We start from the raw sequence: 17452 nt of genomic DNA on the forward strand, positions 1-17452 counted from the left end.
AGAAAAATCATGAAAAGAAGGTTCACATTTTCCCATCACAAACCCCTGATTTTAGGGTTAATTGGTTTTTTTCTTTGCACAGACCTGAACTAAATAAAAAATAAATACTAATTTTACTAAGTAGATTTCCATGTTTAAATGAGGGATCCATACAGAAAAAAGTTCTGTCTTAAAAAAAAAAAATTCCCTATCGCAGTATTTTCCCACCTGAAGAACAAGGGGAATAAAACAGAATGTTATTAGTCAGCCTGAAGTTTGACAGCTTCCAAAGTCTTAACTGTGGAGACCAGTGGGTCCTTAGTATTAAGAAGGTAGTTCAAAATACTAACTAGCAGTCTCATTAGTTTCTAGTTTATACGTTATTCAGCTTTGCTAAAAGAGCTGAACCGGATTAGTGGGTTCAGAAATAAGCAGCTAAGATAAACTTGTTATTTTTCACTACTAATTATATTTTAAGGAATTATAAGAAGTAGAGATCTACAAATTAGAACTTTCAAGATGTTGGAACCTGTAGAATTGTTTTATATCCTAATCCTATTTCCTCACTGTCCCATCCATACTCTATTAGCTATGGACGTAAGAAAGGTAGATGGCAACCATTTCAAACTTCTTATTGACACATTAGATTTCTACTTCAATACCAAGAGGTCAGTGCGAAATGACTGCGAAGATAAAAAGTCAACTAGGAGTCTCTTTAGCAACCCTGCGCGCTTCCCCCAGGACTCACACAACACAGACACACCAGGTGGCTGGTGCTGCAGCTGTTGGTGCTGATCTGCCTCGGGCTCCTCCGGCTCTACTTGTGTGGAAACAGAAGCTGAAGTGGTAGAGGCCGCAGGTCCACCAGTGCACGTCGAAGGGGGCTGCTGGGCTCCTGCCTGAGAAGCACTGGACTGCTGCTCCCCCTGCTGTTTGAGGCTGCTCTCTTCCTGCTTTCTTTTTTCTTGCTCCTCCCGCACCAACTGACGCTGTTCTCGCTTTCTCTTAATTAATGACACTCTATCTTTGATGGCTTTTGCCATGGTCTTGTGATCACCTTCACAGACATACCCAGAGTCTACCTGAAGGATAAAAGGGTACATTAGGAAGCAACAGGATATCAAAAGAAAACAAACCAAACACAAAAAAAGGTACTTTTGGGGAGAAAAGTAGAGAAGAAGGGGAAGAAGGAACTCTCTAAGGACTGGTCTTAACCAAACTGTGAAACTACTGGTCTGCATTATGCACTTCACCACCATATTCTGAGATACTCACGGGGTGGGTGCTATTATCTTTGTAGAAACTTATGGGGTACATGTACCTTCACTAACCATAACAACAAAACAATGGGGAACCTAAACACCAAAGTTTTTATTTATTTATTTTTATTTTAAATTTTTATTTATTTAATTTATCTCGGTTGCACCAGGTCTTAGTTGCAGCATGGGTGCTCTTTAGTTGTGGTATGCATGTGGGATCTAGTTCCCTGACCAGGGATCGAACCCGAGTCCCCTGCATTGGAGGGCAGATTCTTAACCACTGCACCACCAGGGAAGTCCCAACATCAAAGTTTTTAAACCAAAAGGCTCATTCTATTATATTCACTCTATTTCCCGCTCACATGTAACCATCAATATTAATATTAATATTAACCTGTGTTGCTTTTACTTCCTTTCACTAGACAACCACTTAACCAGATAAGACAACTGTGGTAAATATACGAAGGTTAAAAATAAAAACCTCAAACAGTATAAAAACCTGACAATTAACAATAAGTACCTCTTTCACACCTGACCCCTTCTCAGAAGTAAGTAGTACTGATGGTTCTAACACATTCTAGCAGAGACAGTCGGTGAGTATCTTTGCACAGGAAATGGCTATTTAGGCACCATGGCAAGCCTAAGGTGGGTGAAGAGTTTCCTTTCTGAACAGTGATCTTTTAGACATACTTCAAAAATGATTCACCAAGGGCTGCCTACTAATAATTGATCTTGAAAACTCCCTTTGAAGTAAAAACAATGTGTGATCTATTTATAGGGTTTATCCAGATGACTGATCAAAGGCTACTGTATCAGTATTTAGAAAACATACCTTGTCATTCTAACGAAATAGGTTATACTAATTAGGAGTCAGTCAACCTTACAGACTTTCAAAATTACTTCAGAATGCTTTCTGGTTTGTTCTCTCTCTTTCTGTATGTCTGTCTGCCTGCCTGCCTGTCTGTCCGTCCATCCATCCTTATACGTATCTATGTCTATATACATCTCCTAATATACACGTATCTATGTCTATACATGTCTCTTAAAATAAAAATAGCTTTTAGGGCCATTAACACAATTTTATATCAGTGGAATATGCCATACACACTGCTTCATAAACTGCTTTTCTGCTCAACAGTATCAATGTATATAAGTCTACATCAATTTTTAAATGGCTGATTAGTGTTAATTTACCATTTCTTGAGCAACCTCTTCTGGCACATCTCTCTCCAAGTCAAAGGAAAACTCAATAGCTTCATTGTCTTTGTATTTCCCCTTTAATTTCTTAATATCTTCAATACGTAGCCATAATTTAATGGCTATCTTTTCGCCATCATCTTCTTCTGCTAATTCTACCCGTACCCCTGTTTCCTCCTGGAAGAAGGCATGGTTCAAAAGGTCTTTGATAGAGTATCTTCAAAAGAGAGGGGAAAGAAACAAAAAACAAAATACCATTAGATTTAAAAGATACTTTTCAAGTATGGCTGATTATTGTTATTGGAATAATGAAAACAGACTGCAAAAAGAAGAACAAGGGAAATTCTGTAACTCATTCTACATTGCTCCATTTGAACAGTGATTATAGTTTTATTCAAGTTACAGAACATCAGAACAATCTCATTTATGAATAAGAGCTCAAAGTGATACTTTTAAAATCTAATAATCTAATCTCATCTTAGTTAATACTGTACTAATAATAGCGAGTAATACATAGAATATCATAGCTTCAAAATATCACATAATCATTTACATAGTGCTTATAGTTAACAAAAAATCTCGTATGCATGATCTCATCTGATCCTTGACCAACATCCAATTAAATATCATTTCCTGATTATTAGGAAATGGATCCTCAGAGAGACTGACAATCTTGCTCACAGTTATAAAAGTCATAAATGGTGGAATCAAAACTCGAAAATCTTTTTATTTCTAGTACATTAACTTCTACTACAGCAACCTTTATTTACTCCAATATATCCTCTCAATTCTTTGTTCAACACCTTGTGTACTAGGCAAGCAGAAGTCTGATTGGGGAACAATTTTCTCTAGATAAATGGCCTCAAAATACCAGTAATCTAGTAAACTGTTCCATCCAGTAAAGAAACAAGAGTAACACACTCTAAGACTGGAGACAAATATTCCTTTATTTATAGTTTTTAAAAAAAGTTCTTAAAGAGATTAAAGACTCTCCTTTTTAATCAGTGTATATGAAAATAGAAACCCAACTAAATTTCTACTAAAAAGCCTTAAAGATCATGATGTTAAGTTCTTCCAAATAACAAAGTTGTGGAAAGAATATGAGACTGGAGAAGTGAAGATATGGAATTCTTTAATTTGGTTGATGTACCTGATCACTCGCATTCTTCAGGAGGTAGATTATGCTCAATTTACAATTTCTATCTGCACTACCTGGTCTACTTTTTCTTCTTTGGAGGGTGAGGGGGGATGGTGAAAGTAGATTATTTTTCAAAAACAGACACTGGACCTTTGCCATGCCTAACGGGTGATGAATCAGCTATATGGCAGATCAGATACTTGCCCCTCCTCTGAGAAAAGTCCTCTGTAAGCATAAATGACTAAGCCAGATCTCCTCCCAAGCTCTGGGTGAAGTCGTCTCTTTTTACTCAAAGGAATTTTGACATTTTGCTCTTCTTCAGTTCTGGCATAGTAACAGCAAATCAAGACCTGCATAGCTGAGTTGATTTTAAAGAGCCAATGTTTTATTTCATCTTTTAGAATTCAATGGATAAAGGACTAAGGAACAGATCTGCTGCATTAAGGACAGAACCCTACTGAGTTTTACAAATCATGCTGATGCTGTAAGTAGTTCTTACTGAATACAGCAGCTATGTTTAAGGTGGTTTTGGTTTAATTAAACTCTACCAAACCACATTCTTACAACATTTCAGTATACCAAATGTGAATACTACCTTCAATGGACAGAACTCTACTTTTAAAGATATTACAAGACAGGGTTTCCCTGGTGGCGCAGTGGTTGAGAGTCCACCTGCCAATGCAGGGGACACGGGTTTGTGCCCCGGTCCGGGAAGAACCCACATGCCGCGGAGCAGCTGGGCCCATGAGCCATGGCCGCTGAGCCTGCGCGTCCGGAGCCTGTGCTCCGCAACGGGAGAGGCCACAACAGTGAGAGGCCCGTGTACCGCAAAAAAAAAAAAAAAAGAAAAAAAAAGATATTACAAGACATAAACAGAGAAACTAATCACAAGTAAAGTATTAAATACACCTTAGATTGAGTGTTCTATTGAGAGCCTATTACACTTGAAGTTTTTGTTTAAGCAATACCCAGGTCAAAAGAGACAACTTACCTTTCATCTTTGTTTTGCCGTATGCATCCTTCAATAATTTCCTTCACTTCAGGAATTGCTACTTTGTCAAAACTGGCTGGCTTCACCCCCTGAAAATCATAAAAATAGCGACAGAAACAGGTTAACAAAGACAGGGACTTTGAACTTTATTTTTACTTGCCTCTTAAGGTTCTACTAGATTCCTTCTTACCATTCTGGCTTTTTTCTGATTTGCCTGCAGGATCTAGTCCATGCAGGGTTAGAGCTCGGAAGTGGCAATTTAGCCCCTTCGAGATAACAATAGGGAATAGTTAAGGTAGTGGAGTCACTCACTTCCATGGCTTCATATGGCTAGCGAAAAATTTAGGCTGTTGTTAACATCTTTTGCTGTGTTTCAGGTAATGGAAGTTACTGGCTAAAAAGAAGGCCAAATGTTCTAATTGGTTAGAAGATCTTCTGTTCAACCTCGTTCCCTAACACATTAATCAGCATAACATTTATGGGCATGAATTCGCATGCTCAGTTTGGCAAGTATTCTATTATTCTATTCTGGCAAGTATTCTAGTATACTTGCTCAGTTTGGCAAGTATTCTAGTATACTTGCTCAGTTTGGCAAGTATTCTATTATTCTATTTTGGCAAGTATTCTAGTATTCTATTATTATATGTTATATTATATATGTCATGTTATATAATAATTCTATTATTATATGTTATATATATGTATTCTATATATTATATGTCTATGTTATACCTTAACAACCTCAACCAGAAGAATTTGGATTGGTTTGGCATAACTGGATAACTGAAGAGCAAACTGTCTTGTACATATGAAACATAAAATCACAAGTGATACATCAGACCCATACGAAAGACAAGCTCTCCAATTAATCTCCGAAGAAAATTCAATACTAAACAGTATCACAGTAGTATTTTAGAATCTTCACAAAGTGTAAATTTTTTGCAAATAAAATTTCAACAGTGTGTGGAAAATATATATAAGAAAGAAGAATAACAAACTACTCCTGTCTGAGAGGTGGTATGGAGAAAAACATCTCATTATCTATTCTTGCCTCATCTAAGTAACCACATGGATTGATTTGAAGTAGCAACACCGATATACTGTGCAAGTGGCACGGTAAGTCTATAACCACATAACACACAGGGAGTAGGAAACAGGAGACAGGACTAGAAAAGTTAGAATATATTATAAATTATAACAAGCTACTGTCTCAGTGATGATATATATTAGAATTAGTGATATAATTTGATAAATCACAGAAATGTGTGTAATCTCTCACAGATTGAAATGAAATATATCAAATGGTTAGCTCTAAAGTCTTTAAATACTAGGGTTGTGGTGGGATAATTCTCATCAATTACTCACTACATTATTCAAAAGTTCTAAAGATAAATCAATCAATCAATTAATTAATTTAAAAAGGGGAAGAGACTTCCCTGGTGGCGCAGTGGTTAAGAATTGGCCTGCCAATGCAGGGGACACGGGTTCGAGCCCTGGTCCGGGAAGATCCCACATGCTGCGGAGTAACTAAGCCCATGTGCCACAACTACTGAGCCTGCGCTCTAGAGCCCGCGAGCCACAACTACAGAGCCCGCGCGCCTACAGCCCGTGCTCTGCAACGAGAAGCCACCACAATGAGAAGCCCACGCACTGCAACGAAGAGTAGCCCCCACTCGCCACAACTAGAGAAAGCCTGCACACAGCAACAAAGACCCAACACAGCCAAAAATAATCAATCAATTAATCAATCATTTTTTTTAAAAAAGTCCTGATTTGGAGGAGTCTCCCTCTAGGGCTAACTTTCCACAACACGAAACTGTCTAATAAGGCTGACCCTAAAGTTAAAAATCCATGTATTTAAAATGTTTGTTTCTAAGTAATGACTACAAAGATAAGTATTTGTATTTTCCTCAATCTTTTTATTTTTCAAGGCCAGCTAAGTTTTCCAACTAGTCTTTGTCTTCACATAATCATTCTAGTGAAAACAAAAAATAATGCTGCTGAAGCAAAAGAATGCTTTAACTGAGCAAGCTGGTATGGTATTTCAAATTAAAGCTAAAGAAAACAGGAACTGTTTTAAGGAAAAAAAGGATGATACTCACTAAAAGTTCTCTGGTAGTAGAAACACTGGGAATTTTGTTTTATATTTGTTTTTCTACAATAAACATGTAAAAGTATATAAAAGCAAACTTTTAAGATGCTATTTATGAATATAATGGGAAAAACAATCTAGAATACCATATATTAAGTTCTTAGAACATTCACTATTGGCAGAAAATTATCTGAAGGACTGTTCTTTGCTAAAATTGGACATTAATACACAGTTGGCCTTTGCATGTAAAGACATTCCATATGTTACAGGGAAGTAGTTAAAAGAGGATATAGACTATGATTAGAAAAAATGTTCCTACTTCCATAAACACATACACTTTAGAGGAATGTAGTTTAGCCTTCTGGCAATAAAATTCTACATACTGAGTTAATAAATCACACCTATACTGACTATATTAAAAGACTCTTCTGTTTCAATTTAGCATAGGCATATTGGAAAGATCAAAGGATGTAACAGAAGACTTGAAATCACTGTGAACTGGACAAGCAGAAGCAGCTCTGAGCTTCAGAGTCCCTCTCTAGCAAATGGGGATAATACCTGTCCAACTATATTAATGGGAACTAGAATCATATGTGATTATCTAGGTTGACATCTCTTTGAATTATTAAGTTTGCTGACCTAAGGCACACCTCTGACTTCAAAGGCCATCACCAAAGATAATAAAGCTTACAGTTAAAAGGAAGCAAAGGATTCTCTTCGAAAAATAATCACCAAGATCCACAGTGAACCTGCTTTCATCCTTGGTTATCCTTAAAAATAACCCTCTTGTTAATCCTACCTATGCAGACATACATACATTCATGACTTTACAAACAGGAATTCCTATTTACAAGTAGAAATGCTAGTTGAACAAATGAGATATAAGGTCATAATGACAAAACCAGCAACTACGCATCATATAACATGTTGACTCTGCTAGGTTAAGCTGCTTTCTCAACATATAGCCAAGATTTAGGTACAGAAAATTCCATACCAATGCTACACAACATATTCAGATGCCACTGCTGCCTTAAAAAATGTTGCAGGTGCCAAGACAGCCAATAAAACGGAGACAGTCCAGCAGCTGGTATTAAAACATTACCCACTGAGATAATGAAAAAGACAAGAAGAAATCTCAGCAACCATCAAGAAACCAGAATTATCAAAATATCTAACAGAAGTATTCTGAATCATTTGCAAAGAAGCAAGAATATCTAGGGATTATATCCTAAAAATGACCAAAAAAAAAAAAAAAGTAACAATGAGCATGAAACGTCAATGACCCTGAAAGTGACCTACAGAAAACGCATCTGGGACACATGATGGAAAGCTGCTTAAAATAAACAAGCACACGTTTCAATACACAGCACTCATCACACTTAGAGGCTTCTTGTTCTTAAGAGATAAGAGAACTCTAATATGTATAAAATGGATAACTAATAAGAACCCGCTGTATAAAAAAATAAAATTCAAAAATTAAAAGAGAGATAAGAGAACTCTATTTTTTTATAATTGATAATTTTTTAAAATTAAAAAGTTGGTTTAAGATTATTCTAAAACACGATTTAAGCACCAGACAGAACAAAATAATGATGAGAAAATGTTTTAATGATAATATTTCATCTTTTTTCCTTTTAATTTATGTATTTCAACAAAGATAATCAACTTAGAGTCTGAAAATCCTTCAAATGTCACCTCTTTTCTATACTGTCTGATTTAGCCCCAGAGAGTCCTATTCTAGTCCTGTTCTGACCAGCAGAAGCCAAGTTTTGCTCACCTATTCTGAATGAGGTTCAAAAATACAAAACAGAAAAGTGCTAAGGCAGATAAATTGGGCTAATGTTTTACATATAAGAAAAATTAAGTTAGTTAAAGACACGTACCCTGTCACTCCATCCTTCCAGAGCTAGCAACCTGCCAGCTCTAGAAATATTCTTCCTTACTGTTGTAATTCACAGGATCTCTCTTTAGGCAGCAGTGCCATATTATGTGTTTTGACATGGGACAGTAACATGTTTCTCTGCATTAAACAAAAGAACTTCTTGAACAGCTAACGTACATTCATTTAAGACACTTCTGCGATTATATAAAATTATATATTCTCTTAAACAAAAAAACAAAGGTGACTCTTGTGCAGTCTTAAATGGAGTACAAAAAGAAAACAATAACAACAATTGTGACTCTCCAAGGGCACACCGAGAGTTGATATTTTTTAAAAAAAAGAGTTGATAAAAATGTTTATAAAATATGTTGCTTTATTTAAACTAAGAAAAATCCCAAACACATACATGCATCTTACAGACTAAGTTTTTCTGTCAATTCTATATACTTATAGTTTGCAACTAATCTGCTGGAATAATAAAAGTGAGTCATAATAAAAATATAAGTGAGTCATAATATTGTATTCTCTGGTTCAATCTTCTACCTCTTAAAGAGTGTCAGCACTTGCTTCTTAAAAACTTACGTTTCAAATGTGTTAAGGTAACATTTTCCTTTTCATAAGAGCAAAACTTTTCCTAACCATTCAGAATTGAGAAAAGTCTCCTTCCTCCTCATACAAAATGTTGTGTAAGTTAACTAAACTACAAAACTAACTTATTTTAAAAAGCATTCTGAACTAAACACTCTCAATACTTTAACTGAAACTTTCCACACATATCATCAAATGGCTACAACATACCTTTTGTATACACTGGATATTCTTACCCACCTCATTTACACAATCCTTTTGAGGACAGCAGCAGCAATGAGAATTTACGATGACAAACACTGAACAAAAATCTCTCTTTGTAAAATCCATCAGAAAAGGCAAAATAGACTTGTTATAGTTAGAGGAAAATGAGGGGGGAAATATATAAGATGTAAATTGACAGAGTAACTTAGCCCACAGCATAAGCAAGGCAGACATCAAAATCAGGCTGAAGTTTCGTTTCTTGTTTAACACTAGCCATGCTTCCCCAACTCTCAGACATAAGTTTCCTCTGAGTCAACAATGTACTTATTCTAGATCGGCCCTTTAAACAAAACTACATGCCAAACAGCAAGGAAACTTAGTCTGCTACTCCTCCTCCTGCTTCTCCTCCAACAGCAGCAGATCCCTAAACAAGCAAAATAAGATTTTTTTTACTTGCTCAAAGCTCCACCCATTATGTCCACAGGTTCTGCCTCCTTGACATCAAAACCTACACCAGAAATCTGTTTATCTAAACACCCCCTTCCCCTTAATCATGTTGAAACTATGCTTTAAAAGAAAATGGGGAACGAATTCAATGACCAAAATGTAAACTAAGAATATACAGCCTAAAGAACACTGGACAAGGAAATCCCAATACTGGGAATGAGTTCCTAGTTCAACCTCTCATGCACCAAGTTTGTGTGACCTGGGCCATATTCCTTAAACTCACTTGAAAAGTGAGCATAATAGTTCTTGTTAACCTAATTTAAAAAGTGGTGACATTAAGGTAAACTGCCTTACCACTGTCTCATGGTACGTTAAAAAAAAATTAAATAGCTGTGAACAGCTTCTTATCACCCAGAAGTGATAAGAATTTATCCTTCTCCGTTCCCTCCTATTATTAAAAGCCTCAATATGAACATCTACCTAAAGACATTTCTATTTGCCAGGAAGATCTCATGGAGCCAAATGACTACTACTTTGATTTTAGCGATTAAGGAAAGGTTTTTCTTCATGCCATTAACAAAGATGGTAGAAAAAGCACTGTTCACTGCAATATTATAATGGATAACATAACAAAGTGCTATCCCTTGTAATTTGGTAAGCCTGAATCCCCATCAAGACAGTGGGTACTAAGGCTTTAATTACTCAGTAACAGGAGGATAAGGGCTTAGAAGTTATTTGGTAGGATTATTTCTACTCTAAAGGCTAGAAATGACTATTATTTCTAACAAGCTGTCTCAAAGTAGTTGCCACAGATCTCTTGCTCAACACAATTTGTCACTACAAAGTACACTAAGTAGGCAGTGTAGGATGCCAGCTATTGCTCATAAATACAGCAATGCGGTCCACCAATGCCTCTGACTTAAGTGTCTGACCAAAGCTGCTTAGGCCTATGCTAAGCTAAATGAAAACAGAAGAGCCAGAAAACGAGCACCACGCTCCCTGCTTCCGAGGTTCATCAGACATAAACACATGAGTAGGTTTTTAAACTTTACTGTGCAACAAACAAAACCAAAAATGAGGTAGCCTTTTTTGGACAGTGGTATAATGTAGGCACAAATATCCAGATCTATGAAGATGAGCCTTTTTTTATATATCAAAAGAAAAGTTTTCAATGTATACAATAAAAATACCATTCACATACATGTTAACAGTTTATATGTCTAAACTCTACTTCTTCCTTCTCTTCAACTCAGTGCCTTTCCTGGATTTCCTCCATTTCTTTCAACGGTATCATTATTTCCAGAATAGAAACCTTAGTCTTCTTGGATGCTTCTTCTCCCACAATATTTAAGTACTATTATTCTCTAGGAGCTCTTTAAACAATGAGAAATGTTTAAAACAGCTCATATATAGTTCTGCTGCTAGTACTCCTACTGCCCCTCCAAAAGCCAAAGATCTCTGGTTGGACAAAATGAGATTTTTACTGGCTTGTTACTTCTCAAAATCATTGCTTCTTCTGCATAACAACTGTGACCACCAAAATCCAGATTATCAACACCTCACCTCTTTAAACTTAGACCAATTTAAGATGGGTCTCACTGTTTCTATTCTCTCCAATTTGTATTTTACATTGTGGCCAGCTCAATCATCTGGCTTCATCTAATCATCTGACATTTAACCATTTCCAATCATCTGACATCATTTAACTCACAACACATTACTCAAATATGGTTAACAGTTCTCCACACCTACAAGATGACCACAGGATCACAGATCTAGAAAGAATCTGAGTTAGAGTCCCAACTTGTTCAAATGAGAAAACTGTAGATCAAAGAGATTAATGCCATGTCAAAGATGGAATTAATTCATTAATTCACTGGCATCTACGAGGTGTCATGTCCAGTCTAGTCTAGTATGTATAAGACACCTACTAGATTTACTGCATTACCTTCAGCACCTAGAATACAACAAATAGAGCCTATATTCTAGTGGGTAAGGGCCTAGTCAATGGTAAAGCAAAAACTAGAATCCAGATTCAACAATGTCTAGTTCAGTGTTACTTCTAGCCCACATTATAGTGCTTTTAATTTCCTTAATCTGGGGTGAGAAGCCCTCACAAGTCAACTTCTACCTACTTCTCTGCTCCTATCCCCCCCAAATAAGTCCAGCCAAATTAGTTACTTTTTCACTGAATAGTTAATGCACATTTTCACAAGAATATTCTTTCTACTGCTCCCTTTTTCAGTCAACTGAGTCCTACCCTTCTTTCAAGGTATACCTCAAATCACACATAGAGAGAAGGTGGCAACTACAAAGTATCTGTATCTTCTGGCATATAAATTATTTACAAGATACCAAGAAACTCAATACTATTATAATTTACTTAGGCACAGCAGAAACCATCTCTCTATATCCTATCAGTTTTTATTCTGTAGTCTAATGCTGTGTGAATTATAGATCAACATTCAGTTGGGATAAGTAAAACTAGCTTTTCTGTGAAATTCTGAAATAGGGATTTCACAATTGTTTTTTAGCACCGAAAATGTTGGGAATGATACCCAACTGTTTGGTTTAAGATTAATGGTCTGATTAAGACCCTTTAATATTAATCAAATCACAGGACAGTAATAGAATGACTTTGAAAATCATGCAAAATGTTCCTAAGATACACCCTATGATACACCAAGTTTTCTCTTATGTGTATAATTTAAATTTGTTGGATGGAAGTAGGAATAAAATTTATAAAGGAATCATTTCAGCTAATTCCAGTGGATTTAGATCTCTGGGATATCACACACACACAAAAAATCCAACTGCTAAAGAAAAAAATACGAAGTTTTTCCCAACTTTTCAAACCCTATCTATAATTAGGAATCAGCTTCACTTGTTTCTGTAAAAAAGTAGGGTGAAATGCAATCTGTTATATAAAAGCCAAAAGGAATTTCACCCCAACTGCTTTGATTCTGTTTTTCCCAGACAGAATGTTCAAACCTTGCAATCCAAAGGCTAATGGAATCAGTGACAAAGTCAAATTACACAAACAAAGTAATTAAAAATCCCCATTATTTCTAACTTGGTTGTTATGAGGCTGGATTCAGCCAGATTCTTACTGGTATGAACCATTAGTTTACAGGAATTTGAACATACCTTATGATCCCATTGGAAAACAAGCCTCTTCAAACTCCCTACCAAATCCAACTAGCTCTATCCAAGGAAATTAGCTGACCTCATGACTCCCCAAGGCTCATTACTCTCTGGATACATGAAAGCTTGTGTACTGCTCCAATCTCAAATGCACTATCCTCCATATAAAAAACTGATGCCACTGCTTACCATAGTTTCTATTCTTTTAATAGCAGACAAAAATTGTGCTAAGTACATTACTACTCTTATTTGGATCTTTTCATTGCCAATGGCAGAAAACTTCAAGATAAGTTTTTCTCTTTTGAACAGGGATCATGAACCCGGTTAAACAGGGGCTCAAACCTGTGACACCAATCTTAGACTTATGCTACCCACGTACCCTAAATTTCTTTTCCCTTGAAATCTAGGGAAAAAAGTTTACAAAACAGAAACAGGAAAAGGAAAACATTTTAAGGTTTGTATTAGTGTTATGTTAGAGATGCTTGATTTCTGACCCTACTATTAGTATTTCTCCTTCATGTCCTTGGGCAAAATGCTTAACCTCTGAATCTGTCTTCCCACCTGTAAAATGAAGGTATTATCTACTTATCAAAATACAAAAGATTAAAATAAGATAGTATATGTAAAGCACTTTGCAAGGTGATTGGCAAGAAGCAAGATGATAAATAAATGCGAGCTCATTTTCACTCATTTAAAACTTGGCTTTATTTTAAGTTCATTAAACACATTTTAAACACTGCTATTTGTTGAATGTTGCTAGGTAAAAGAATAGAACAAGAGACAACTTATTTCACTACTAAGCATGTCATAATGATGTTAATGGTAATAATGGCAATGCCTAATAAGTACTGACTGCTAACTGATTTAGGCACTTTTCTCATTTAATCCTCATTACCAGCTTAGGCTCAGAGAAGTTAATTAACTTGCCCAAGGTTTCAGCTAGGAAATGACATTGCTGGGATCTGAACTCAAGCAGACCCAACTCCAGAGCCCATTTCCTCCACAGGCAACATTGTGTTTCACTCCCTATAGTTCTGTATTCGTGTATTCATCTCGCAAACAATGACTGAGTGCCTATTACCTGCCAGGCTCTAAGCACTAGGAAAACAGCCAAGAACAACTCAAATAAAACTCCCACAACCCACAGAATTTATATTCTAATTGGGGCTTTAGATAAACACTATTAGGCTGTGATAAAAGCCATGAAGAAAAATAAAACCATAGGGGATAGAAGTAAAGTGTGTGCACACCTAAGACTGTTTTAGATGGATGGGCAGGAAAGGCCTCTCTGAGACCTGAATGAAATGCATGTGCAGAACAATGACACACAACAGTTCTTTATCAGTGCACCATAGAATATAGTTATTAAGCCGGTACATTACCCATTTACCCCTTCACATTGGCACTTACACAGACAGGTTTAAATGCCCTCAGGTCACAGACTGACACTGTACTAGACATTTATGAATTCAGTACAGAATTTTGACATGAGCAGGGGACCTGGAATCAGAATAACAGAATAACTCTGTTATTTTCTAGATATGTAATCATGGGCTAGCCATCCTGGGCTTCAGATTTTTATTTTAAAGTGTAGACAACAGTAGTAGTAAACCACCCCCAATGAGGTTTGTTGGAAGAATTAAATTACATAATAATGCAAAGTGTCTAATGCAATGTCTGAGGCATAGGATGTATATGTGTTAATATTTACACTGCTATCATCTGCTATTTACATGGCAGCTGTACCACTGCAAGGCCAGACATGTAGTAGTGAACTGGTCTACAGAGGGAAAAAACCCCTGTCCTTGAGACGCTCAGTTCTCATGGGGGGGGACAACAGTTAATATCAATATAATTATCATTATAGTATATTAATAAGACAGAGGTTGAGTATGATGGAAATACTGAAGGGGCAACAATATTGGCATGACTTTCTTCAAGAATCCTAGGACTTCCCTGGTGGTGCAGTGGTTAAGAATCCGCCTGACAATGCAGGGGACACGGATTTGATCCCTGGTCCGGGAAGATCCCACATGCCGTGGAGCAACTAAGCCCATGTGCCACGGCTCCTGAGCCTGCGCACCACAACTACTGAAGCCCACGCTCCCTAGAGCCTGCACACTGGAACTACTAAAGCCCATGCTCTGCAATAAAAGAAGCCACCACAATGAGAAGCCCGCACAGCGCAGCGAACAGTAACCCCTGCTCGCCACAACTAGAGAAAGCCCATGTGCACCAACGAAGACCCAACACAGCCAAAAAAAAAAAAAAAAACCCTAGAAATATTTCTGGTAAAGAGCTCCAGATGACCGGGGTTACTGGCTCATTCCTTCATACAGATCTGCCTTAGCATCCCTGACACAGGCCAATAAAGCTCTCAATTTAAACCAACTTTCTCAGGAATACTGTCTCTGACTCTCTCAATGAGATCAAAACCCTGTACCTCATTATGTCTATAAAATCCACGTGCTTTATTATATTTACTACTTCAATGTTTACCTTCCCTACAAGAAGGTGAAAGAACACTGAAGCATATATCTTGTTCACTGCTGTATCCTCAACCTGGCACACAGAAGACACCTAACTAATGGCTGTTAAGTAAGTGAATAATCGTTAAAATAAATTGAAAAGAAACTGAGAACTAGAGTTTATGATTCAATTGACTAGAGTTCTGTGATCTTCAAACCTGAAAAAGTAATCCTAGGCTGTTAAACACTCTTCTTTGTATCCCATTTCTAAGATAGTGCCAAACCCATAGGAGGCCTTGTGAGTTTAGGAGGGGGCAGTTCACTGACTACTATTGGTAAACAGGCGGAGCATAGTAGATCTGGGATGGAAACCAGGAATCTGGAGTGGCAGGGGGCAGTCTGCATTAGGGAGTTTGATGATCTCTCGATGGATAACCAAACATGTTTCCTTAATAAATGTGCAATCGTTAGGCAGACCAATGCTGACATATCCTTTAAAAAATTAGTTCAATTTACACCCAAAGCAAACTTAAGGGAAAGTACAATAGTTCAAGGTGTATTTCAATAGAGTCACCACTAATGCTTATACAATCATATAAATCATTGTATAATCAAGGTAAACTCCCCACACATTTATCTCAGCACCCAAAACATGAGAAAAACTTCAGAAAATTAAAAAAGGACATAGCCCTTTTTATTCTTCACTGGAAGCCAGAAGATGGGAATGGAGGTTAGTGAAACCAAGACAGAGTTTCCCAGATAAGAAATATAATAACTGAAGTACAGAATAACGGACTGTAGATAATACAGAGCTCAGTTTTCACAGCTGAGAGGAAAAACAAAGAACAAGTAAATGCCTGCAGTATCCTCAGAGACCAAGGGTTCCAAAAGTTCCAACTGACTTAACTCCTCAAGCTTTTTATTCCAGCTTTTCCACGGCTTGACTTACTATTTTGCGTTTTTAAAAAGCAACTCTTGAATAGGCAGAAAAAAATGCAATTAAATAGGGTTAGATTTCTAAGTCAACTTGGTTGCTAGTAAAAAGGTTCCATGAACAATGGAACAAAAATTTATTCAAATAATGCTTGATATACAATATTTAGCCTTTTTTTTTTTAATTTAACCAAAAATAAGGTATACAGAACTGGAAGGGACCTGAGGTGATCACTGTTGTAGCTCACACTTCTCAAACTTTAATGTACACACAAATCATCTTTGGATCTTGTAAAATGATGGTTTTGACTCAATCCGTCTGGGACGCGGCCAAAATTTTACATTTTTATAATAACAAGTGTCCCAGGATGCCAATTCTGCTGGTTGTGGGGACTGCACTTTGCACAGCAAAGATCTCAATAGTGATTTGAGAACTGATGGAAGAGCATGTGAATAGATGACTTTTTCAAATGCCTTTCTAGTCCTGGAATTTTGACTCTATTAAAGTTATTGTTTTCTGCTCTAGTTGTACCAAACAGCTTTTCCCATTCTACAAAAATATATTGTATATGTACATATATAAACTGTATCAGTTTCTACTTGCTACTATTCAATTCCACGTTAGTAGGATAATTTTAGTATTTCTAAGGTGACCTTATTTTGCAGGGTAAACTCAACTGTCCCAAATTGACATAGTGTCTAACTTGACTATATCTGGGATTCCTTTAATTGAATCATTTATTCTTCAAAGTATCACTGAGTGCCTACAATGTGCCATATGCTATGCTACAAACACAAAACTATAAACAAAGATTTAATAAGTCGGGCTCTAGGACAATACCTTTTAAAACACTGTATATTTCATCCTTCCTGTTCCCAATTCCTCTCCAGAGGTGAGGGTGGCTATAGGTTCAAACAGTTTAAACAATGAGAAAAGGAGGAAGAAACTACAGAAATAGAAAGAAATAAAACCTGTTGAACATTAAAAATGTGCTACATTCATACAATGCAATATTATTCAGCTACAAAAAGGACTGAAGTACTGATTCATGCTAAAACATGGATAAACCTTAAAAATGGTTACGCTCAATCAAAGCATAACACAGAAACAAAGTGTGACACAAAAGGCC

The 17452-nt window shown here is 36.6% G+C and overlaps 1 protein-coding gene across 8 annotated transcripts in view; it reads right to left on the reverse strand.

Annotated features, from left to right (window-relative positions):
* The window catches only part of WNK1 (WNK lysine deficient protein kinase 1), a 135372-nt gene that overhangs the window by 43164 nt on the left and 74756 nt on the right, over positions 1 to 17452 (reverse strand). For all 8 annotated transcript variants that reach the window (XM_060024084.1, XM_060024083.1, XM_060024082.1 and 5 more), the window contains exons 5-7: positions 4565 to 4653; positions 2433 to 2652; positions 728 to 1061 (exon numbers count right to left, since the gene is read on the reverse strand). In XM_060024084.1, coding sequence (XP_059880067.1) covers positions 728 to 1061; positions 2433 to 2652; positions 4565 to 4653 — 643 coding nt within the window. The remainder of the gene's footprint in view (positions 1 to 727; positions 1062 to 2432; positions 2653 to 4564; positions 4654 to 17452) is intronic.

Source organism: Delphinus delphis, chromosome 11 (genome assembly GCF_949987515.2).
Source record: "Delphinus delphis chromosome 11, mDelDel1.2, whole genome shotgun sequence".
Classification (NCBI taxonomy): domain Eukaryota; kingdom Metazoa; phylum Chordata; class Mammalia; order Artiodactyla; family Delphinidae; genus Delphinus; species Delphinus delphis.